General features: G+C 47.4%; 1 protein-coding gene and 2 long non-coding RNA genes across 3 annotated transcripts in view; 2 read left to right on the top strand and 1 right to left on the bottom strand.

Moving 5' to 3' along the window:
* The window catches only part of LOC145354785 (uncharacterized), a 29,881-nt gene extending 20,959 nt beyond the window's left edge, over nucleotides 1-8,922 (top strand). The window contains exon 3 of the long non-coding RNA XR_013888902.1: nucleotides 8,837-8,922. This is a non-coding gene — a long non-coding RNA (uncharacterized LOC145354785). The remainder of the gene's footprint in view (nucleotides 1-8,836) is intronic.
* Nucleotides 1-24,686, bottom strand: part of LOC145354783 (ectonucleotide pyrophosphatase/phosphodiesterase family member 7) — a 41,244-nt gene that overhangs the window by 717 nt on the left and 15,841 nt on the right. The window contains exons 3-6 of the mRNA XM_080206259.1: nucleotides 14,433-14,578; nucleotides 10,780-11,403; nucleotides 8,875-9,121; nucleotides 1,762-1,877 (exon numbers count right to left, since the gene is read on the bottom strand). Coding sequence (XP_080062385.1) covers nucleotides 1,765-1,877; nucleotides 8,875-9,121; nucleotides 10,780-11,403; nucleotides 14,433-14,578 — 1,130 coding nt within the window. The 3' untranslated portion in view covers nucleotides 1,762-1,764. The remainder of the gene's footprint in view (nucleotides 1-1,761; nucleotides 1,878-8,874; nucleotides 9,122-10,779; nucleotides 11,404-14,432; nucleotides 14,579-24,686) is intronic.
* LOC145354784 (uncharacterized) lies at nucleotides 8,922-19,077 on the top strand. Its single transcript, XR_013888901.1, has 3 exons — nucleotides 8,922-9,016; nucleotides 17,853-17,918; nucleotides 18,942-19,077. It is a non-coding gene; the product is annotated as an uncharacterized LOC145354784 (long non-coding RNA).

Below are 24,686 nucleotides of genomic sequence, written 5' to 3'. Positions count from 1 at the left end.
GGCTCTTGGACAAGGAAAAAGTTCCACTAAGTTTTATTTTTCACATTGTCAGCTTTTTGCAGTTATTGAGTTTCAAAGGATTTCTTCCTTAATCTGTTTTTGAATGGGATGCACCCGAACCGATTTGTGACAGGGTGTTCTTACCAGGAGGTTTGCTCACGCTGTTAAGGAGGTTTTTAACTAACTTGGCAGGGGTATGGGATCCTGAGAGAGGGTTCAGCAGGGGGAGATACACAGCCAAAATTAGAAGAGACAGGAAGGTATAGAAGTTATAGAGTCATAAAACCCTGTAGTGTAGAAAGAGGCCCATCGAGTCTGCACCGAACACAATCCCACCCAGGTCCTACCTCCGTAGCCCTACATATTATACCCACTAATCCCTCTAACGTACGCATCCCTGGGCACTAAGGGGCAATGTCTTAGCACGGCCAATCAACCTAACCCGCACATCTTCGGACCGTGGAAGGAAACGAGAGCACCCGGAGGAAACCCACGCAGACACGAGGACAATGTGCAAACTCCACACAGACGGTGCCCCAAGCCGGGAATCGAACCCAGGACCCTGGAGCTGTGAAGCAGCAGTGCTAACCACTGGGCTACAAGTTACAGGCCAGTTAGTGCGCAAGGGAATTTGGCAAGATTGGATGATATTTACTTTAATGACAAAAGTCTGAAAACAAAACAGATGAGTTGAGGCACATATTAAAACCTGGGGGTATGATGTCGTTGCTGTCACTGAGACACGGTTGAGAGAGGGAAAGGTTCGTCAGCTAAACGTTCCACGATATATTGTCTTCAGGAGGGACAGGAAGGAGGTAAAAAGGGGAGGGATGTCACAATTTGATCAGGGAATCAATTACAGCAGCAAAAAGGGACATCTTTAAAGGTTCTTCTAACAGAACTATATGGGTAGAACTTAAAAACCAAAAAAGAGCAATCACATTGCTGGGAGTGTTCTATAGGTGCCCTAACAATCCAAGAGAAATAAAAGAGATGATATGTAGATTGGATAGAATTGGATTGTTTTCTTTAGAGCAGAGGTTGAGGGGGGACATGATCGAGGTGTATAAGACAGAGGGGTACGGACAGCTGTTCCCCTCAGTTGAGGGGTCAGTCACTTATGGGCATAGTTTTTGGGTGCAGGGCAGGAGATTCAGAGGGGATTTGAGAAAAAAAATTCAATCAGAGGGTGGTGGAAATCTGAAATGCACGTCTGGGGCTGGAACGGAGGCTGGAAATCTTACAACCTTTAAAATTTATTTGGATGAGCTCTTGAAACATCAAAGATATGGGACAAGTGCTGGAAAATGGAATTAGCGCGACTTTAGTAGTAGTTATTGACAATAGGCCAAAGGGTCTTTTCCGTGCCGTACAACTGTTTGACTCCGTGGCCGGACTTTTACTACCCCGCCTGCCACGGAATCAGAGCAGGCGAGGGCCGGACCGTAGAAAGGTCCGTCAACTTCGGGCAGGATTTTACGGTTTCTGGACGAGCGAAAGCATAAAATCCCACCCTATGACTCCACTTAAGAATGGAGACTTGAGGAGGGTCCAGGGTGCGAGGCAATCACGAGTCAGAAGTTCAGACTTCCCAGGCAACTCCCACATAAGCTAACGTGTCTGGACTTCTCCAGGATCCCACTGCTCATCTTGGGTTATACATCTGGACTCCGACAATCTGGAGATTGAACGGTCTGGGCTACAATGATTAGTATTGGATAGGGAACCACGCCACGGTCAATTCTTTTAAAGTTTCCTTACCGTTTATTTCTTTGAACAACCGTGGTAAGTCACAACTGCTGCCGCTGCTAAGACCAGGACCGAGAGAATAACACTACAGGCTATCACTGCAGGAAGATAATCTGATCTCCTCTCCGCTATAGGACACAATATAAGAAAATGATGTAAATTTGACTTGCTGTGTCAGATTTCTTTGCTACATTTACAGGTAATTTCAAACTTCAATCGCTTTAGCTGAATCGTGCAACTGAAATTTCCCAACATCACATTCCCACCCTATCAGGGATGGTGATAGCCTCGCAGGATTATCACCAAACTACTCATCCAGAAACTCAGACCACGATCTGAGGACCTTTGTTCGAATCTCACCGAGGCAGATGGTGGAATTTGAATTCAGTAAACGTCTCGATTTAAGAACGCACCGAGGACCGCGCCATTGTCGATTGTTGGAAAAACGCATCTGGTCCACTTTAGGGAATCAGTCTGCTGAACCTTCGCTGGATTCCCTCAGTAGCACGAATATCTTTGCTGAGACTAGGAGATGAAAACGGCACACAATACTCCAGGTGTGGCCCGATCGAGACCCTGTATAATTGCAGCAACACATCCTCACACTCCTGTACTCAAATCCTCTTGCTGTGAAGAGTATCACGGATAGTGCAGCTAGAGAGGTGGTGACAGGGAAAGCATGCCATTAGCTTTCCTCTTCCCCTGCTGTACCTGCATGCCTACCTTCAACGATTGTTCCACGTAACACCCAAGTCACGTTGCACTTCCCCTTTTCCTAAACTGCCACCATTCATATCATAATCTTCCTTCCTATTTTTGCTACCAAAGTGGATAACCTCACATTGATCCACATTACATTGCATTTTTCAAGCATTCGCCCACTCAGCCAGCCTGTCCAAGTCACCCTGCAGCTTCTTAGCATCCTCCTCACAGCACACACTACCACCCAGCTTCGTGTCATCTCCAAATTTGGGAATATTGCATTCAATTTCCTTGTCCAAATCACGAATATATTTTGTGAACAGCTGGAGTCCCAGCACTGAACCCTGCAGTATCCCACTAGTCACTGCCTTCCACTATAAAAAGGATCCGTTTATTCCTGCTCTCTGCTTCCTGTCTGCCACCAGCTTTCGGGTTTGCCCCGACGTCAGGCGAGGGACAAAGGGGCGAACCCCAAAAGCTTGTGGGTTTACAATCAGATAAACTTATTGGACTTTAACCTGGTGTTGTGAGACTTCTCATTGTATTTACCCCAGTCCAACGCCAGCATCTCCCATCCTGTCTGCCAACCAGTTCTCTATCCACAGCAATACATTACCCCCCCGCCATACCACGAGCTTTAATTTTGCTCATTAATCTCTTGTGTGCGACCTTGTCCAAAAAAAAAGCATTTTGAAAGTCCAGATACATCATCTGGGAAGTCCGGGTTTCAGAACTTGAACAGCGGCCGGGGTCCTTGATACACCTCGAGTATCCATAAGGTGAAGAGTATCGTGGATAGTGCATATAGAGAGGCGGTCACAGCACAGGCAGGTAGGAAGGGAATGGGTGACCACTAGGCAGGCAGTGCAGGAATCTCTTGTGGCTATTCCTCTGCAAAACAGATATACCACTTTGGATACCGTCGAGGGGAATGACCTCTCAGAGGAAAGCAGCGACAGCCAAATTTATTGCACAATGTTTGGTGCTGCTGCACGGGGGAGAAGTAGGAAGTGCGGGGGATGCAATAGTTACGGGGGATTCAATTGTAAAGGGAACAGATGAGTTTTTCTGTGGCCGTAAACGAGCCTCCGAGACGGTACGTTGCCTCCCTGGTGCTGCGGTCAAGGATGACTCGGAGCAGGTACACAACATTCTGAAGGTGAACAGCGAGTGGACGTGGTACACGTTTGTCCAAAAGACATAGGTTTAAAAAAAAAATTACAACCTAAAAGCACAATAGAGGGATTAGGGTGTGGTAGTGTACGCAGGAAGAAGTGGCACGATGGGAAAAATGGTCAAGTAATTGGTATAAAATAAAGGAGAGCTGACCAAGCTATTTCAGATTGCCAGACCCCTGTAAAACTGATCTGAATAACCTAAGACATGACGAACATCAGAGCAACTCAAGTCAAGGCTGACTCCACGTAACTTAGGGCTGGATGAGCGAGGTGAGATAAGGTCAGAAATGACTAAGTCATCGGCCTTCTTCTGTTCTACCGAAAGGACAAGATAATGATATTATCGATGAGACAGAGAGGTCTCGGAGGTCACCGGATCCTAATACAATTGATGTATTGCTGCTCGTATTACAAATTGAACATGTACACTGATAAGAAAAAGGTATAACTGTGGAACTGATTCTTGTAGCCGGCGCGGTCTTGGTATCGAAACTGCAGTTTGTAGGGACTGCTTTCCGTCTCCAAGTCTCTGCCACGTGCTGCATGCAGTTTTGTGATAACAAAAGCGAGTTGTTTTTGCAAAGCAAACTTGGTTTAGTTTTACTATCACAGCTCAGAAAACAAGAAATTCTCCACTACAACAAGGGAATAGGTTGAAACGTAGAATCTCAAAAATCTCAGGATTACTACAAGTGCCACGTGCTAGTCAGAGTAAAAATAGCAGGATACGTTGGATGAATATGCGGCTGAAAAGATGGCGTGACAGAGTGTTTACGATTCCCCATAGAATCCCTACGGTGCAGAAGGAGCCCGTTTGGCAAATCGAGTCGGCACTGCCTCCTTTACAGAGTATCTTACCAGACCTTCCCCTGTACCCTATCCCCGTAGCCCCACACATTTACCACGACTAATCCATCTAACCTACACTGGAACATTGAACATAGAACATAGAACATAGAACATTACAGTTTACACTGGAACATTGGGATCGGTTCTGGGAGAGGTGGGACCAAAAATAACTAGATGGATTACGCCTGGGCAGCACCAGGACCCTGTGGTACCACACTACTCACTGCCTTCCACTATAAAAGGACCTGTTTATTCCTGCTCTCTGCTTCCTGTCTGCCACCAGCAGTATTTGGTACAGTACTTGGGGAGGGTTTAAACTAAATTGGCAGAGGGATAGAAAGCTACGCAAGGAGTCAGCAGAGGGGGGAACAAGGACAAAAATAAAAGACAGTAAGGGGAATCAGAAAAGCGACAAGCAGAGAAATCAAGGGCCAGAATCAAACAGGGCTAACAGTGAAAAATACTGGGAACGGGAACAGTAATGTTAAAAAGACAAGACTTAAGGCTTTGAGGCTTAACTCACAGAGCATTCGCAATAAAGTGGATTAATTAATCGTGCAAATTGGCGTAAACAGATATGATATAATTCAGCATTTAGGGAAGACAGACAAAAAAGAAAGGAGTGGGGTTGCATTGCTGGTTAAAGAGGAAATTAATGTAAAACTGAGGAAATATGCTCCGGCATGCGGAATCTGTATGGGTAGAGCTGAGTAATATTAAAGGGCAAAAAACATCAGTGTGGACTGTATATAGATCCCCAAAGTGTAGCGATCATGTCCGGAACGGCATTAAGCAGGAAATTAGGGACGCGAGTGATAAAGGAACATCTGTAATTATGGGTGACTTTCATCTGCATAGAGACCGGACAAATCAAATTAGTCACGATACTGTAGAGGAGGAATTCTTGGAATGTTTACGGGATGGTTCTCTGGATCAATATGTCGAGGAACTGAAGAACAGCTCATTCTAGACTGGGTATTGTATAATGAGAAAGTTGTAATCTAGTTGCGCAAGCCCCTTGGGGATAAGTGACCATAATATGATAGAATTCTTCATCAAGATGGAGAGTGATAAGAACATAAGAAATAGGAGCAGGAGTAGGCCATCTAGCCCTTCGATGTAACTGAGTCAGAATCTCAAAGGAAACTATAATGGTATGAGTCATGAGTTGACAGTGATCGATTGGGAAATCTTATTTATAGAGACAAATATTGCTTTTAGAGACCAATTTTCAAATAGCAAAAGTAAAACAGGAAGGTGGTCAAACCATGAATCACACAAGAAATTAGAGATAGTATTGGATCCAAGGAAGAGACATATAAATCAGCCAGAAAAATAACACACCTGAAGATTAGGAACAGTTTAGAATTTAGTACAAGAGTAAGTTTGTGGGCAACGTGAAGACTGACTGAAACTTTTTGTGAAAAGAAGAAGATTGGAGAAGAGAAATATCAGAATTACAGTCAGAAACATGGGAATTTATAATGGTGAACAAAGAAATGGTTGATCAGCTAAATATATACTTCTGTTTTGTCTTCACAAAGAAGAATATAAATAAAGTACCAGAAATGTGGGGGAACATAGGGTTTAGTGAGGGGGAGGAACTGGGGAAACTGATGTGATTGAAAGCTGATAAATCCCCAAGGCCTGTTAATCTTCATACCAGAGTACTTAAGGAAGTGTCCTTTGGAATAGTGGATGCATTGGCGGTCATCTTCAAATTCTAAAGAGCCTGGAACAGGTCCTATAGATCGGAGAGTAGCTAACGTAACTCCACTATTTAAAAAGGAAGGCGGAGAGAAAACGGAATTGTAGACCAATCAACCCTGCCGTCAGTAATGGGGAAATACCTAGAGTCCGTTATCAAAGATTTTATCGCAAAACATTGGGAAAACAGCAGTAGAATCAGATAAAGTCAACATGGATTTACAAAAGGGAAATCACGCTTGACAAATGTACTGGAATTGTTTGAGGATTTGACTAGTAGAGTTGGTGATGGTGAGCCAAAGGTTGTGGTTTATTTGGACTTGCAGAAGGTTTTCAACAAGGTCTCATGTAAGAGATTAGCGTGTAAAATTGAAGTGCACGGAATTGGGGGTAGTGTATTGAGATGGATAGAAAATTGGCTGGCAGACAGGAAACAAAGAGTAGGACTTAACTCTTTTTCTCAACAGCAGGCAGTAACTCATGGGGCGTGAGTGTTCAAATTCCAATTATTCACAATATATGTTCACGATTTAAACGAGGGAACTAAACGTAATATCTCCAAATTTGCAGATGACACAAAGTCGGGGCGGGAGGGTAAGCTGCGAGGAGGACGCGGAGGTGCTTTAGTACGATTCGGACAGGTCGAGCGAGTGGGAAAATGCACGGCAAATGCAGTATAATTTGAACGAGCGTGAGATTATCCACTTTGGTAGCAAAATTAGAAAGATTGATTATTATCTGAACGGCTTTGGATGGCGAGGGGGCGACGCGTGACGAGACTCGTTTGTCCTCGTAAGCCGTACTTACCTCTGCAAAGCAGCACCTACAGGCCCCTCTGGGGAGCTCCGTCGAGGGGGATGCTCTCATCTTTGTGGGGTGGGGTTTGTCATGTGTGCAGGGTGGCACAGGGGGAACAGTTGCCCTTGTGTTTGTGGGGACATCTCCGTGTACACGCGGAGGGTAGAACGTTTTAAAGTCAGAATATAGAGAGGCCTCTGTTGTCTTTCTCCGTACGTCAATGTGATAGCGTGGGCTACGACTGTAATGTTTTTCTTTTTGCAGAGTGCTGCGTTATCTGGAGGGGAAAGCTGGCTGTGCGGCCTGTGAGCATCACACCAGTTTTCTCAGCTCAGCCAGCACTCTGTGCAAAGAGGAGAAAACACCAGCCAGTCTCTCTGTAACGGTTATCGTTGCCTTTCACATTTATTTCTACTTGTGCGATGAATTCATCCATCCGGCTACACAAATTCAGATTAAGAACTTTTGATTCTATCTTTTTCCTATTCCGGCATCGTTTGCTGTGCATTTTTCATCGAATCGTAGAATCCCTACAGAGGCCATTCGGCCCAACGAGTCTGCATTAGCAATTATCCCACCCAGCCTCTATTCCAGTCACCCCACACATTTACCTTGCTCATCCCCCTGACACTAGGGTCAATTTAACAAGGCCAATAAACCTAACCCGCACATCTTTGGACAGCGGGAGGAAACCGGAGCACCCGGAGGAAACCCACGCAGAGATGGAGAGAAAGTACAAACTCCACTCAGAGACAGAGGCCAAAATTGAACCTGAGTTCCTGGCACTGTGAGGCAGCAGCGCCAACCACCGTGCCGCCCTGTTTTCTGTTTGTACAGTCACGTGTAGTGATATTATTAGTTTTATAAACAAAAAAGTTTTTTAAATGGACAGAAGTCGTGAGTCTGGCAGTTGACCTTATCCCCTTCCAGAAAGATCTGAATGGTTTACAAATGGATGTTACAAACCTGAAATGACCTTTGAAATTCAGTAAATCCTCAAACAGGCAAGGCTTTATCTAAAGGTGTCAAAACCTTTTTGAACACTGCAACTAAATGGATTACCGCTGGTCTTACTTGGCATTTTGACCAGGTCTCACGACAGCGACCGTTTCAAGTTTTTGAACTTTGTAAAGCCACTTTGTGTGCCGAGCCACAGAAATAACTCTGAGAAACTTCAGAAAAGGTCTTGGCCGAGGGACGACAAAGGGGAAGTTTTTTTTTATTAAAAATCAATTGGCGTTTCTGCCAAAAATGTACAGGAAACCTGCAAATTCTGTCACCACGAAATTGGTAAGGATTAAGAAATCCTCTTTCTCCCCCAAAAATCTGCTCACCTGCTGAATGCACCTGAAAGGCAAACCCCAAATAGTCCACTGCAGGAGCCATTGCAGCTGTTAACTGGACCTCAAGCTACAACCCTTTCACTTCATTATACCAATACTCAGCTCTCACCCGACACAGCGCTGATTTGAGCTGGGCTGCTCGGAAAAGCGGCAAGAGGTTTCACAGCATCAGATCTCACAACTACCACTGAAAAGCAGTGACAGAATTATTACGTGCAACATCAAATCCCTAGGCACTTCAGACTCAAAAGTGGATCTTACTTCTCCAACAGTAATGTTAGATGGGATGGTAACAAAGGATATTTTATAAAGCTCTCAGACAGAATGCCTTTGTGCACATTGATGGATTGCTTATCTTTCATGAATGGAAATTTAGTTGCAATATATAAATTTGCCAACACCATCGGTAATTACATGACTAATGTTACTAATTTTCATAACCATTCCCAAAATATATTAACCAGTTCATAATTGAAAATAAGTAACGTATCTTCCTTTTTAATGTTACAGATCGCACGCAGGAAGCCTATAGACGAACTACTCGATACCTGATTTCTCGAGTCCGCTTTTAACTGAATCCACCAACATCCCTTCAGTGAACGTTAACGATCCGTTATTAGGTTCGGGCCGGACTCCTAATAACTTGCACATCAAAGGATACGTATGAATGCTGTCAAAAGGTTCTGACAGGTAAGCAGCCTTAAAATCAGGGCCAAAAGCTCGGAAAATCATCTTCATGTCCATTTGGTCGTTGTCAAATCCGTGGTCTCCTTTATTATAGTAAATTATGATTCTCTGAAATGATAAATAGTTGATTGAAGAATACCTCACTGGATCTCTCAGTACTTCAGAAAATGAAGATTTCTGCTATGACTATCTTTGTTCCAAAGATTAGATGTTGTGCGTTTCAAGTTAACAAAATATATAATCTCTGAACTTGAGAGGTCATCGTGCTAGAATTTATTGTAAAAATAGCAATAAGACGAAAGGAAATTCACCTTTATTAACGAGTTATCAAGTAGCAACTTCAAGTGATCGTATACGTGCAGTTAAATGTAAAAATCCGGAAGGCAGAGCTGCACTTCACAGAATCGTAGAACCCTACAGTGCAGAAAGAGGCCCTTCGGCCCATCGAGTCTGCAGCGAACACGATCCCGCCCAGGCCCTACCCCCGTATCCCTACATATTATCCCCACTAATCCCTCTAACCTCCCTACCCTGGACACTAAGGGGCAATTTCTTAGCACGGCCGATCGACCTAACCCGCGCATCTTTGGACTGCGGGAGGAAACCGGAGCACCCGGAGGAAACCCACGCAGACACGAGGAGAACGTGCAGACTCCACACAGACAGCGACCCGAGCCGAGAATCGAACCCAGGTCCCTGGAGCTGTGAAGCGGCAGTGCTACCGTGCCGCCCGTTTGGAAAATTTCAACATAAGGAACGGTAGAAATGAAGACGTGACAACTTGTTTCAATAAGAAGTAAGGTCATTTTAAAATTCATTCAGGGAATGTGGCCATCGTAGGCAAGGCCATCATTTTTTTTCCCCATCCCTTATTTCGGAGGGCAGTTAAGAATCTACCACATCGTCGCGGATCTGGAAGGACACGGAGGCCAGACCGGGTAAGGACGGTAGATTTCCTTCCCTAAAGGATATTAACGAACCAGATTTTACCACGATCAACAATAGTTGCCGTAGCCATTATTAACGAGGCTAGCTTTACATTCACGATTTAGTGACCGAATTTCAACTTCATTAGCTGCCGTGGTGGGATTTGAACCCGTGTCCTCAGAACATTAGTCTGGCCTTTGGATTAATAGTTCAGTGACGTTATCTGTTGGCAAAGCAAGTCAGAAGAGACGCTCGACGATTTCAAAAGAAGTCGGCTGGGCGCTCGAGGGAAATAAATTTACGTGGCTACTGGAACGGTGGGACTGCCAGGATTGCTGTACAGAGAACTTGAACTCGATGGGACAAAACACCTTTTTCTGCGCTGCAATAACTCGATGCCTAAATGACTCTAGTTTCAAATAAATTCTCGATCCAGAGATAGATAAACCAAATCTGAAGTTTCTAGAACGCTTCTATCTTAAGCGGTCCTGGAGTAAATTCCTGTCTTCTCTCAATCCGCAACGATGCGCGGAAAGCATCTCGACTGGTCGGGTAGGGAAGTCTGCAGGATTAAGAAGGAATTTTTTTGCTACTTTATAACCTGAAAACGTGGCTATTAATAGACTGAGAAAAATGGCAAAAGTTGAAGATGGGATTAAAACATGTGGAAACAATTTGGGTTAGAAATTTTGTAGAACTATGAAAAAAACGAAGGGTCGGTCTTTCAGATTATTTACTGTTTAATTTATATAGAAATTAAAATATTACATGATTTAATCCAATTATACCTTGTATGGCCTTATATAGTTAAGACATAAATAAATGTACTTGTCACTTACCCCATTTATATTGTAGCCATTGTCTCCATAAACAAGGATCGGTAAAACACGATTATTTTTACTATAGCGAAATCTTTCCGGAAACTCCTCCTTTTTATAGACGTTTAAATGAGGATGGGCATTCTTCAGCGCCTGGTAGACTTCTTCTGTCTTTCCTTTCTTTGGTAAAAGCATCCCAAAACCGCCATAGTCTAGAAGCTCAAACTTGATATCTTTAAAATTTATATATTTTGACAGCCTGATTTCATTCACTTTAGGAGCTTTCTTTACTGTTGTCATTCCATGGTCTGAGGTTATTATAACATTTAGCTTATCCTTCAGGTCGTGCTTCTCAATGCTGTCTATCAGGTAACCGACGGTTCTATCGATCTGTCGAATTATATCACGTCTTTCTTGCGTCTCCGGTCCCACTTTATGCCCAATATGATCAGGCTCTCCGTAGTAAAGAGTGACAAAATCAAAATCTTCCTTTTCGAACCACCCCATGACAATATCGATGTTTAGCCTCCATTCCGTCTCATTATCGTCCGGGTGAGTTAGAGATTCGCCGAGAGATCTATACAACGCTTGTCCGCCGTAGGTCACGTTTCCTCCTGGATAGTGGAACGACGCGACTCTTTTTCCCTGCGAGGAGAATTCCCGTTCGTGAAAATATCATCTAACGGTTCAAAGGGAAAATGTACCGAGCGACGCATCCACTGGGCCTGTACTCGTCGGAGTTTAAAAGGATGAGGGGGGATCTTATAGAGACGTATAAGATAATGAAGGGCCTAGATAGGGTAGAGGTAGAGAGTTTCTTTCCACTTAGAAAGGAAACCAGAACTAGGGGGCACAGCCTCAAAAGAAGACGGGGGGGGCAATTTAGAACGGAGTTGAGGAGGAACTTCTTCACTCAAAGGGTGGTGAATCTCTGGAATTCTCTGCCCGTCGAAGCGGTGGAGGCTACCTCGCTGAATATATTTAAGTCACGGGTAGATAGGTTTCTGACCGAGAAGGGAATTAAGGGTTACGGGGAACAGGTGGGTAAGTGGAACCGATCTACTTCAGATCAGCCACGATCTTATGGAGTGGCGGGGCGGGCTCGAAGGGCTAGACGGCCTACTCCTGCTCCTAATTCTTATGTTCTTATCCAATTAAAAAAGGACTCGACAATATTCAAATGAAGCAAATTGCAATTTTTACAAGCACTGTTTAAATGGAGGGTTGGTACAATAAAACTCTAGGTTAGTGTAAGCAGATTCGTACATTTCTATTTATGATTCTCGCGAGACACAATTTAGACTGAGCAAAAATGGAAAGCAATTGCAAGGCTAGCGCTACCGGTCAATGGAAGCATTTCAGTGGGATCTGTAAGAGTTTGGGAAAGCAGCAGGACCGGGGGTATACTGACCGATGATGTGAATTAATTAAGGACGTGAGAGAGAGAATGAGACCGGATACAGATAACAAATACAAATTACAGCAGGTATTAGAAATCTGAAATAAAAACAGAAAACACTCAGCACGTCTATCAGCTTCTGCGGAGAGAGAAAAATAAAGTTCTCGGTAATACAGAACTTGAGTATTGCCGAAAAAAGAGACACGGAATTCCGGGAAACTTGGCGAGATGGATGCGAAAGTGGCTTAGTAGTAGACACGAAGGGTGGTGGTCGAACCCTGTTTGAACGATCGGCGTGCCACAAGGATCAGAACCGAACAAAAACCAAGAACAAAGAAAATTACAGCACGGAAACAGGCCCTTCGGCCCTTCGAGCCCGTACCAGTCTTGCTGCCCGTCTGAATTAAAACCCCCTACCTTTCTGGGGACCGTATCCCTCTATTCCCATCCTTTTCACGTATTTGTCGAGACTCCCCTTAAAAGCCACGACAGCACCAGCCAGGAGAGGCACTTAAAGGCAGGGTGTCATTAAAGAATGATGGGAACGGCCCCATGTGGTTGCAAGGTAAGGTTATCTCGAGGACAGGACCGGTTTCACACACCGTCCACGTAGAGAATAAGAAAACACCTGAACCGTTTGAAAACTTTAAATTCTCCAGCCATTAGAGAACAATGTTGCTGGGAGTAGGAGAGAAACAGGAGAACTCTGATGCTATTACATAAGAACATAAGAAATAGGAGCAGGAGTAGGCCATCTAGCCCTTCGAGCCTGCCCCGCCATTCAATAAGATCATGGCTGATCTGTCGTGGCTCAGTTCCACTTTCCCGCCCTCTCCCCATAACCCTTAATCCCCTCTCTTATCAAGAACCCATCAACCCGCTTCTTAAAAATATTTAGCGAGGCAGCCTCCACCACTTCAACGGGCAGAGAATTCCAGAGATTCACCACCCTTTGAGTGAAGAAGTTCCTCCTCGACTCCGTTCTAAACCGCCTCCCCTTTATCTTGAGGCTGTGCCCTCTCGTCCTACTGTCTTTTTTGAGCGGGAAGAGTCTCTCCACCTCTATCCTATCCATCCCATTCATCATCTTATACGTCTCAATGAGATCTCCCCTCATTCTTCTAAACTCTAACGAGTACAAGCCTAGTTTATTCAGCCTCTCCTCATAGCTCAATCCCCTCAACTCCGGTATCAGCCTAGTAAACCTCCTCTGCACTCCCTCCAGGGCCAAAATATCCTTGCGCAGGTGCGGCGCCCAAAACTGCACACAGTACTCCAGCTGCGGCCTCACCAATGCCCTATACAGCTGCAGCAAGACCTCCCTACTTTTATATTCAATCCCCCTCGCTATGAAGGCCAGCATCCCATTCGCCTTCCTGACCACCTGCTGCACCTGCAAGCTGGGTTTTTGCGACTCGTGCACAAGGACCCCGAGGTCCCTCTGCACCGTCGCCTGCTGCAGTTTTTCGCCACGTAAGTAATAGTCCTTCCTACCATTCTTCCTACCAAAGTGGACCACCTCACACTTGCCAACATTAAATTCCATTATCTATTATTCTATCACACCAATCCATTATTCTATTATCTCAATCTTCCTAAGTCCAAGATTGGCGAGGTTGGGATTTCTTTGAAGAAGAGACAGTTGAGAAGAGATTTGATACAAGTGTTTCAAAACATGAGGTGTCCAAACAAAATAAATAGGGAGAAACTGTTCCCACTGATGAAGAATCAGGAATAAAAGGACATTTAAAGTAATTGACCAAAAAAAGATAATGGAGACTTGGGGGAAAAAATTATTTCAGCTGTGAGCGGTTAGGATCTGGAACGTACTGTGCGAGAGTTTGGTGGAGACAGATTCACACAGCGAGCGGTTAGGATCGGGAGTGTGCTGTGAGAGAGTTTGGTGGAGACAGATTCACACGGCGAGCGTTTAGGATCGGGAATGTACTGTGTGAAAGCGTGGCGGAGACAGATTCACACAGCGAGCGGTTAGGATCGGGAATGTACTGTGTGAAAGCGTGGTGGAGACTGATTCAATGGAGGCTTTGAATAGGGAATTTGATTCTTATCTGAAAGGGAGAATTACCCAGACAGATGGAGGTGGGGAATGGGACTAAGAGCCAGTGGAGACATGACCTCCTTCTGTGCTGTAACAGTAATTAATTTGTGGAAGAAAAACACCATGACATGTTTATAACCTTTCCAATTAAAGTGGACAAAAAGACTTCCATAAAAGGAAAATCTGGGTTGTTTTGCCTACAGATTCTAAACAGACCTGATTTTGCGCTGTAATCCAGAGAGGAAGTACTCCATTGTCCCACCATGATGTCTTTCTGAGTGTGAGTTTATGTGGCAGTTTCAATTGGGTTGTAGTGTTGAAATACATATTGTGGACAACACCGTGCTCTTCAATCCATCGTCCTATGAAAAAAAAGAATGTAACTTGTGAACCAAAAGTCATAAAAACCAATTTGATACAAGTTCAAGTAGCTAAATCAGCAGACTATTAACCACTCAGAAACCATTTCTGTCATTCCTATTTCTAAACTGAATAATCAATGTAAGTTTAAATTAGTAGACGTTGTCCTCCCCTTCTCGATACATTTTATAGAAATGTGTTGAGAAAGAGCACAGGTCTGAGACGTAACAGTGAAAGACCAACGTGAAAAGGGAGAAAGTCGGTCGCTATGTTCTCCGCATTTCAGAGGCCAGGAAAGAATTACAGGAGCTGAACGTAGGAAAGCACAGAAGTGAGAGTCTGGCAACAGAGAAGCAAAATAGCAAAAGCATTAGAAATGAGGTGTTACGATTCCAGCGACTGGACAACTCAGATCTCTAACTGAAGCCTGGCTTGATCGATCCTTTTCTTTTGGAATCTGTGGAAGAAAGTTAGTCAACAAATTCACTGGTGTCTTCTGACAAACACAAAGAATAAGATATCTATCAAGCAAGAAAAACTGATTATATTATACCAAACCAAAAAATTGGAAATTTTTCAATAAGAAGAGAATGATGCAAATATTCACGATTCTTTACATTGTATTACAGATACACACTACTTCGGAAGCTAAGCATGCAATACGTGCGAACCGACAGGCAAAGTGCGGTCAGACACAATATACGGCACGGCGGTTAGCACCGCTGCCTCACTGCGCTAGGGGGCTCAGGTTCGATTCCCGGCTTCCATCACTGTCTGTGTGGAGTTTGCACGTTCTCCCCTTGTCTGTGTGGGTTTCCTACCACAGTCCAAAAACATGCAGGTTAGGTGGATCGGCCGTGCTAAATTCTTCCTCGGTGCACCCAAACAGGCACTGGAGTGTGGCAAGAAAGGCATTTTCACAGTAACTTCATGACAGTGTGAATATAAGCCTAGCTATGAGTAATAAATAAATAAAACTTCAAAATAAATGACAGATTCACGTATTCACGTCGCAACTGTGCAAAACTCTGGTGCGGCCACACTTGGAGTATTGCGTACAGTTCTGGTCGCACCGTTATAAAAAGGACGTGGGGGCATCGGAAAGGGTGCAGAGGAGGTTTACCAGGATGTCGCCTGGTACGGTGGGAAGGTCTTACGAGGAAAGGCTGAGGAACTTGAGGTTGTTTTCATTGGAGAGAAGAAGGTTACGAGGTGACTTAATTGAAGCGTACGAGATGAACAGAGGATTAGATAGAGTAGACAGCGAGAGCCTTTTTCCTCAGATGGAGGGGACGTTCCTAACACGAGGGGACATAGCTTTAAATTGAGGGGTGGTAATTATAGGACAGACGTCAGAGGTAGGTTCTTTACTCAGAGGGTAGTAAGGACGTGGAACGCCCTGCCTGCAGCAGTTGTGGACTCGCCGACTCTAAGGGCGTTCAAACGCTCAGTGGATAGGCATATGGATAACATTGGAATAGTTCAGGTTAGAGGATCGTTAGATCGGTTCCACCGGTCGGCGCGACATCGAGGGCCGAAGGGCCTGTACTGCGCTGTAATGTCCTACGTTCTATGTTCTAGATGTGACCAAAGCAAATCTTATAAATTTCTTAACAATCCACCCAGATGCTTGTCACATCACGAGGTACTCCATTTCATCGAAACTCTATCTTTCTCATGATGGTTTCCGATCTTCATACTTGAAGAGCTCACTTTGGAATTTTCTCCCAAAAAATCACTTCCACGCCAATGTCTTCAAAAAGGATCCACCTTCAGGGTTTCAACCTCACTTTCTGAGATTCTTTTCTTCTGAATCTCCACATACACCAATGTTTCACCTTCCAAAGACACTTTTTGAGATCTTCAGCCACTGATTCAAAAGGGTCACTTTTGCCCTTACAGCCCACAGGCGTAGAGTCACAAACCTTTGGCTGTCCTGCTGGATCTTCAGATCTTCTGTAAAATCGGTTTCTCCATGTCTTGTCATAGAACATAGAACATTACAGCGCAGAACAGGCCCTTCGGCCCACGACGTTGCGCCGACCAATTGAAAAAGCGATGACCCTCTAACCTAAACTAATCCCTTTCCATCCATAAACCTATTCACGGATCTCTTAAACACCCCCAAACTAGGCGCATCTACAACTGCAGCAGGCAGGGCATTCCAATCCCTCACCACCCTCTGGGTAAAGAACCTACCTTTGACATCCATCCTATATCTACCACCCCTTAATTTAAAGCTATGCCTCCCTGTAGCCCTTTCTTTAACTTGGAAGCATTTTCTCCCAGCCTTATTTAACCACATCTGTTTTTGATCTCTATCCTTGTCCCTGACTTGGGACCTTCTTCTGGATCCTCTTCCTCTCCCATTCATTGGGTTGGGACCTCCTTCTCAGTTTGGGATCTTCTCTCTGTCCCTATCCCTGTGTCCTGAGACACCCTCTCTCAAATAGTTGTTCAGGTCACCTGACCTTTAGTTTCGCACCGTTTCATTTCATCACTTTGTTTACTTCACGTGTGCACAAGGCCAGTTCCTTGGCTTAAAGACATAAAAATAGAGAAACTGCACGCGTGGCCCTTTCCCAACTCGATACAAGTGCCGAGGCCCAACAGACACTGCAGTTATCGAACTGCAACTTTGATTCAAACTCACGATGAGTAATATTGAAACAGGTTGTTACAATTGCATATGTATTAACACTAAACTATGATTTTAATTTCTTAATAAGAAAAGAGTAGCTTCAATGTAATTATCTTTTGGTTTATAATTAATCCTAAATTTTCAAATTTACTTTAGGTTAGTTCCAATTCAAAAGGACGTTTGCAAAAATATATAGGTATTGCAACTGTAATTATTTCAAACGAAACCTTACTCTCTGGACACAGGCATGTCGAGTTGACATTTTTATAGGAGACGTATTTTCAAATTCTAGTTCCTTTCAGCAGACTTAGACGAATGAGATCTGAATAAGATCCTGAAAGGTTCAAGGTGAAATGGAAAAACAAATCAAAAAGCAAAGGGGCCACAAATTGCAATGTCTCAAATCAAATTCGAAAGGTGGATCAGCACCCTAAAGAAAACATTTATTTTAGTCATTACGAACAACCACATCAACAGATGATGTATAAGGAAGTATGCGTTTTGAATGTTAAAGAGACGGGGACCCAAATCTCACTCTGTCTGAAAAATGCAGACACTATGGACCAAATGACTGTTTATTTACTGTAACGATTCTGCGTTACTGTGATTTTCGATGATACAGCTTGTTTCTTTAGGTATCGGATGGGATTAAAGACAAGAAAAAGACTGAAATGATCACAACCAGATTCATCCATTACGAAGTAAGGATACATTTGAAGTTCAGAGATTAACTCCTCCCCTACTCCAAAATCTGATGCGAGCGACACCCTCCAAATATTAGCGAAGATCTCACTCCTCTTCCCCGGCTCTGTAACGGGAAGCAGCGTCTGAGCGTATTTCAGAGACCTATCCGGCACATTGCAGAACTGACCACGTTCCTGTACAGGAGGAACGGGGAACATTTGAACGGGAGGGGGACAAACATCTTAGCAGGAGTGTTTCGGCAGGGTTTAAACTAATAGGGAGGCGGGGTGGGGATGAGACCGATAGCTCGGTGGCCACTGAGATCGGGAGCGAGTCGGGTGACAGGGTAGGTGCGGTCGAGAGGAAAATTATCCGGGGGAAGGAGGATCCGAGCGGGCCTGGAGGTTTGGATCGCGTCTGTTTTAATGCGAGGAGCATAACGGGTAAAACGGGTGAGCTTAGGGCCTCGATGTTCTTGAGGAAGTTAGATGTGGTGGCAATGACGGAGACGTGGTTAAAGGAAGGGCAGGAGTGGCAGCTGAATATTCCTGGGTAGAAGTGTTTTAGGTGTGACGGGAGGGTTGAAGAGAGGTGGTGGGGTGGCGTTGTTGGTAAAGGAGCAGTGCAGAGGGAGCATAACATGGAGGAGTTAGGGATCGAGTCGCTGTGGGTGGAGTTGAGGAATAGGAAGGGAGCGATTTACAATGCTAGGGGTGTATTATAGGCCACCCAACAGCCCAAGGGCAGTGGAAGAAGGCATTTATAAAGACATTTTAGATCGGTGCAGAAAGAATAGGGTGGTTGTAGTGGGTGACTTCAATCTTCCTGGAGCAGATCAGAAGGTGCCTAGAGCTGGGAGTTCGGACGGGGAGGAATTTGTAAAACGTGTGCCGGAAGAGTCCTCGGAGCAGTACGTAACTAGCCCGACCAGTGAGGGGGCTACACTGGATTTAGTGTCGGGTAATAAGCCGGGGCAGGCGGTTGAGATTGCAATAGGCAAACATGTGGCTAACAGTGACTACGAGTCTGTCTACTTTCAGATAAAAATGGAAAAGCACGAGTGCCGTCCGAAGGGGAGGGTGCCGAACTGGGGGGAAGGCGAGCTACAGCCGGATTAGGAAGGAGCTGAAGGACACCGATCGGGAGAGGTCGTTAGCGGGTAAGTCCACGGTCGGCAAGCGGGAGGCTTTTGAGGGCAAATTGAAAAGGTTGCCGGAACGACACGTGCCGGTAAAGAGGAAGGACGGGAAAGGCAGGGTCAGAGAGCCGTGGATTACAGGGGATATTGAGGACTTGGTCAGGAAGGAAGAGGCATATGTTAGTTCTAAGCAACTGGGAACGGAGGAATATAGAGAGAGAGCAGGAGGGAGTTACAAGGGCGAAAAGGGGGCATGAAATTGCTTTGGCTGATAGGATTAAGGAAAATCCAAAGGCCTTTTACTCTTATATTAGGAACAAGAGGGTGGTGAGGGGGAAATTTGGTCCTCTTAGGAACAAAGGAGGGGAACTGTCATAGAGTATGAGGGAACGGGGAGGGGGGGGCAGTGGTGGGTGGTGCGATCCTGAACGAATACTTTGCGTCGGTGTTCACAAGGGAGAGGGGCTCGGTGTCTTGTCATGTCTCGGAGTCTTGTCATGTCTCGGAGGGAGCTGTAGATCAGTTGAAGGAAATATCCATTTACGAGGGAGGAAGCGTTAGGGTTTTTAGACAGCATAAAAACTGATGAAGCTCCGGGGCCTGACGGTATTTATCCCAGGCTGCTTAGGGAGGCGAAAGATGAAATCGCTGGGCCGCTGACGCAAATCTTTGTCTCTTCTTCGGATACAGGTGAGGTCTCAGAGGACTGGAGGATAGCTAATGCGGTACCGCTGTTTAAAAAGGGCAGTAGGGATAACCCTGGTAATTATAGACCAGTGAGTTTGACTTCAGTGGGAGGAAAATTGTTGGAGAAAATGCTTAGGGAGAGGACGTATAAGCATTTGGAGCGTCGCGATCCGATTAGGGATATGCAGCACAGCTACGATCTGGTGGCCATTACAGAGACGTGGCTGCAAGGTGACAGGGACTGGGAGATGAATGTACAGGGCTATCAAGTGTTTAGGAAGGATAGGCAGGAGGAAAGAGGGGGTGGCGTAGCTCTGCTGATTAAGGATAGTATCAAGGTGGGAGCAAGGGATGATATCGGAGCCAAAGAGCAGAACGTGGAATCGTTGTGGGTGGAGATTAGGAACAGCAAAGGGAGGAAGACGCTGGTGGGTGTCGTCTATAGGCCCCCCAATAATGATCTGGAGGTGGGGCGGGCTGTTAACACGCAAATAAGTGCGGCGTGCAGGAATGGGACGGCAGTAGTTATGGGAGATTTCAATCTGCATATTGATTGGTCGACCCACGTTGGACGAGGTGGGCTCGAGGAGGAGTTCTCGGAACGCTGCCGGGATAATTTCCTCGAACAGTGTGTGTTGGAGCCGACGAGGGAGCGAGCTATCTTGGATCTGGTGCTATGTAATGAGGCGGGTAGAATTAGGGACCTTGCGGTGAAGGATCCTCTTGGAGAGAGTGATCATTGCATGGTGGAGTTTCTGGTGCAGATGGAGGAGGAGAAAGTGGGTTCCCGGACGCGCGTCCTTTGTTTGAATAGAGGGGAGTACGGTAGGATGAGAGAAGAATTGGCGAATGTGGACTGGGGGAGCGCGTTGGAAGGTAGGTCTGCTGAGGAGCAGTGGAGGATCTTTAAGGAGATCTTTCTTGGTGCTCAGCAGAAATTTATTCCGATGGTCAAAAAGGACAGTAGGAAGAGAGGTAATAAGCTGTGGATAACGAAGGAGGTGAAGGAAAGTGTTAAATTAAAAGCAGAGGAATTTAGAGTAGCTAAGAGCAGTGGGCGAGAAGAGGATTGGGAAAGGTTTAAATGTCAACAAAGATTGACAAAGAAGTTGATAAAGGAGGGTAGGAGAAGCTATGAGGCTGGGCTAGCGCTTAATATAAAAAAGGATAGCAAGAGTTTTTATAAATATATAAAAAGGAAGAGGCTGGCTAGGGTGAACGTTGGTCCTTTAGAGGATGAGAAAGGGGAGCTAGTGGTAGGGGATGGGGATATGGCTAAGGTCTTGAATAACTTTTTTGTTTCTGTCTTCACGGAGGAGGACGTGAATAATTTGCCGGGTGTTAGCGACGGAAAGGTGGTAGGAATGGAGGGTCTTAATGACATTACTGTTACTAGAGAGGTGGTGCTCGACAGACTGGAGGGGCTGACTGTGGACAAGTCCCCAGGACCGGATGGAATGCATCCGAGGGTTCTGAAAGAAATGGCGGAGGTTATAGCGGATGCCTCGGTGGTTATTTTCCAGACGTCGCTGGATTCCGGGGAAGTGCCGGAAGATTGGAAAACGGCTAATGTTACGCCGTCGTTTAAGAAGGGTGCCAGGCAAAAGGCGGGGAATTATAGGCCGGTTAGTTTAACGTCTGTGGTAGGTAAAATGTTAGAATCTGTCATTAAGGAGGAAATTGCGAGGCATCTTGAAGGGAATTGCTTGATAGGGCGGACGCAACACGGTTTCATTAAAGGGAAGTCGTGTCTGACAAATTTACTGGAGTTCTATGAGGATGTGTCTAGGGCAGTGGATAGAGGAGAGCCGGTGGATGTGGTCTTTCTGGATTTTCAGAAGGCGTTTGACAAGGTACCTCACAAGAGGTTACTGCAGAAGGTCAGGGGACATGGAGTTGGGGGTAGGGTGTTAGTGTGGATAGAGGATTGGTTGTCAAATAGGAGGCAGAGAGTGGGGGTCAACGGGTGCTATTTGGATTGGCGGTCGGTGACTAGTGGGGTGCCCCAGGGGTCGGTGCTGGGGCCTCAGCTATTTACCATTTATATAGATGATCTGGAGGAGGGAACCGAGTGCAGGGTGTCGAAATTTGCTGATGACACCAAGATCGGGGGAAAGGCAAATTGTGCGGAGGGTGTGGAGAGTCTGCAGAAGGATCTAGATAGGCTGGGCGAATGGGCCAGGAAATGGCAAATGGAATTTAATGTTGGCAAGTGCGAGGTGGTCCACTTTGGTAGGAAGAATGGTAGGAAGGACTATTACTTACGTGGCGAAAAACTGCAGCAGGCGACGGTGCAGAGGGACCTCGGGGTCCTTGTGCACGAGTCGCAAAAACCCAGCTTGCAGGTGCAGCAGGTGGTCAGGAAGGCGAATGGGATGCTGGCCTTCATAGCGAGGGGGATTGAATATAAAAGTAGGGAGGTCTTGCTGCAGCTGTATAGGGCATCGGTGAGGCCGCAGCTGGAGTACTGTGTGCAGTTTTGGGCGCCGCACCTGCGCAAGGATATTTTGGCCCTGGAGGGAGTGCAGAGGAGGTTTACTAGGCTGATACCGGAGTTGAGGGGATTGAGCTATGAGGAGAGGCTGAATAAACTAGGCTTGTACTCGTTAGAGTTTAGAAGAATGAGGGGAGATCTCATTGAGACGTATAAGATGATGAATGGGATGGATAGGATAGAGGTGGAGAGACTCTTCCCGCTCAAAAAAGACAGTAGGACTAGGGGGCACAGCCTCAAGATAAAGGGGAGGCGGTTTAGAACGGAGTTGAGGAGGAACTTCTTCACTCAAAGGGTGGTGAATCTCTGGAATTCTCTGCCCGTTGAAGTGGTGGAGGCTGCCTCGCTAAATATTTTTAAGAAGCGGGTTGATGGGTTTTTGATAAGCGAGGGGATTAAGGGATATGGGGAGAGGGCGGGAAAGTGGAACTGAGCCACAACAGATCGGCCATGATCTTATTGAATGGCGGGGCAGGCGCGAAGGGCTAGATGGCCTACTCCTGCTCCTATTTCTTATGTTCTTATGTTCTTCGTTCAGGGGAGGTCCTGCCTTACGAATCTGGTAGAATTGTTCGAGGAGGTGACAAAAACGGTCGATGACGGACGAGCCGTTGACGTCGTCCATATGGATTTCAGTAAGGCTTTCGACAAAGTCCCTCACAGTAGGCTGGTAGAAAAGGTTAAGGCACACGGGCTACAGGGCCTGTTTCCTGGGCTGTTCCTGTTCTTTGTTCTTTATGCTAGCCTTTATAGGAAGGGGTAGAGAGTATAAGAGTTGGCGTCTAATGCTTCAGTTGTACAGAACGTTGGTGAGACTGCATTTGGAGTACTGCGTCCAGTTCTGGTCACCTGACTACCGGAAGGACGGGGAGACCCTGGAGCGAGTGCAGAGGAGGTTTATGAGGAAGGGAGGGGGAGAGGAGGGGGGAGGAGAGGGAGGGGGGAGGAGAGGGAGGGGGGAGGAGAGGGAGGGGGGAGGAGAGGGAGGGGGGAGGAGAGGGAGGGGGGAGGAGAGGGAGGGAGAGGAGAGGGAGAGGGAGGGAGAGGAGAGGGAGGGGAGAGGGAGGGGGAGGGAGGGGAGAGGGAGGGAGAGGAGAGGGAGGGGAGAGGGAGGGGGAGGGAGGGGAGAGGGAGGGGGAGGGAGGGGAGAGGGAGGGGGAGGGAGGGGAGAGGGAGGGGGAGGGAGGGGAGAGGGAGGGGGAGGGAGGGGAGAGGGAGGGGGAGGGAGGGGAGAGGGAGGGGAGAGGGAGGGGGAGGGAGGGGAGAGGGAGGGGGAGGGAGGGGAGAGGGAGGGGGAGGGAGGGGAGAGGGACGGAGGGGAGAGGGAGGGAGGGGAGAGGGAGAGGGAGGGAGGGGAGAGGGAGAGGGAGGGAGGAGGGGGAGAGGGAGGGGGAGGGGGGGGAGGGGGAGGGGGGGGGAGAGGGAGGGAGAGGGAGGGGAGAGGGAGGGGGAGGGAGGGGAGAGGGAGGGGGAGGGAGGGGAGAGGGACGGAGGGGAGAGGGAGGGAGGGGAGAGGGAGAGGGAGGGAGGAGGGGGAGAGGGGGAGGGGGAGGGGGGGAGGGGGAGGGGGGGGGAGAGGGAGGGGGGAGGGAGGGGAGAGGGAGGGGAGAGGGAGGGGGAGGGAGGGGAGAGGGAGGGGGAGGGAGGGGAGAGGGACGGAGGGGAGAGGGAGGGAGGGGAGGGGAGAGGGAGGGAGGAGGGGGAGAGGGAGGGGAGGGGGAGGGGGGGGAGAGGGAGGGAGGGAGGGGAGAGGGAGGGGGAGGGGGGGGAGGGGAGGGGGGGGAGAGGGAGGGGGAGGGGGGGAGGGGAGAGGAGAGGGAGGGAGGGGAGAGGGAGAGGGAGAGGGAGGGGGAGGGGGGAGAGGGAGGGGAGGGGGGGGGAGGAGGAGGAGGAGGAGGAGGGGAGAGGAGAGGAGGGGGAGAGGAGGGGAGGGGGAGGGGGAGAGGGAGGGGGAGGGGGAGGGAGGGGGAGGAGGAGGGGTGGTGGGGAGGGGAGGGGGAGGGAGAGGGAGGAGGGGAGGAGGGGAGGAGGGGGAGGGGAGAGGAGGAGGGGAGGGGGAGAGGAGGAGGGGGAGGGGAGAGGAGGAGGGGGAGGAGAGGAGGAGGGGGAGGGAGAGGAGGAGGGGGAGGGAGAGAGGGGGAGGGTGAGGAGGGGAGGGGGAGGAGGGGGAGGGAGAGGAGGAGGAGGGGGAGGGAGGGGGGAGGGGGAGAGGGAGAGGAGGGGTGGGGGAGGGGTGGGGGTGGGTGGGAGGAGGGAGGGAGGGAGGGAGGGAGGGAGGGGAGGGAGGGAGGGAGGGGGAGAGGGAGGAGAGGGTGGGAGGGGAGGGTGAGGGAGGGGAGGGAGGGAGGGAGGGGAGGGAGGGGAGGAGGGAGGGAGGGAGAGGGGGAGGAGGGAGGGGTGTGGGGGGTCAGAGGGACGAAGTGAGTCGGGAGCAGGGGACCTTCCGATCCCGCTCAGGGGGGGGGG

Source organism: Carcharhinus amblyrhynchos, chromosome 18 (assembly GCF_965287045.1).
Source record: "Carcharhinus amblyrhynchos chromosome 18, sCarAmb.v2.hapA, whole genome shotgun sequence".
Taxonomy (NCBI): Eukaryota; Metazoa; Chordata; class Chondrichthyes; order Carcharhiniformes; family Carcharhinidae; genus Carcharhinus; species Carcharhinus amblyrhynchos.
Note: the sequence above shows the minus strand (reverse complement) of the source record. Positions and strands in the feature narration are given on the sequence as shown.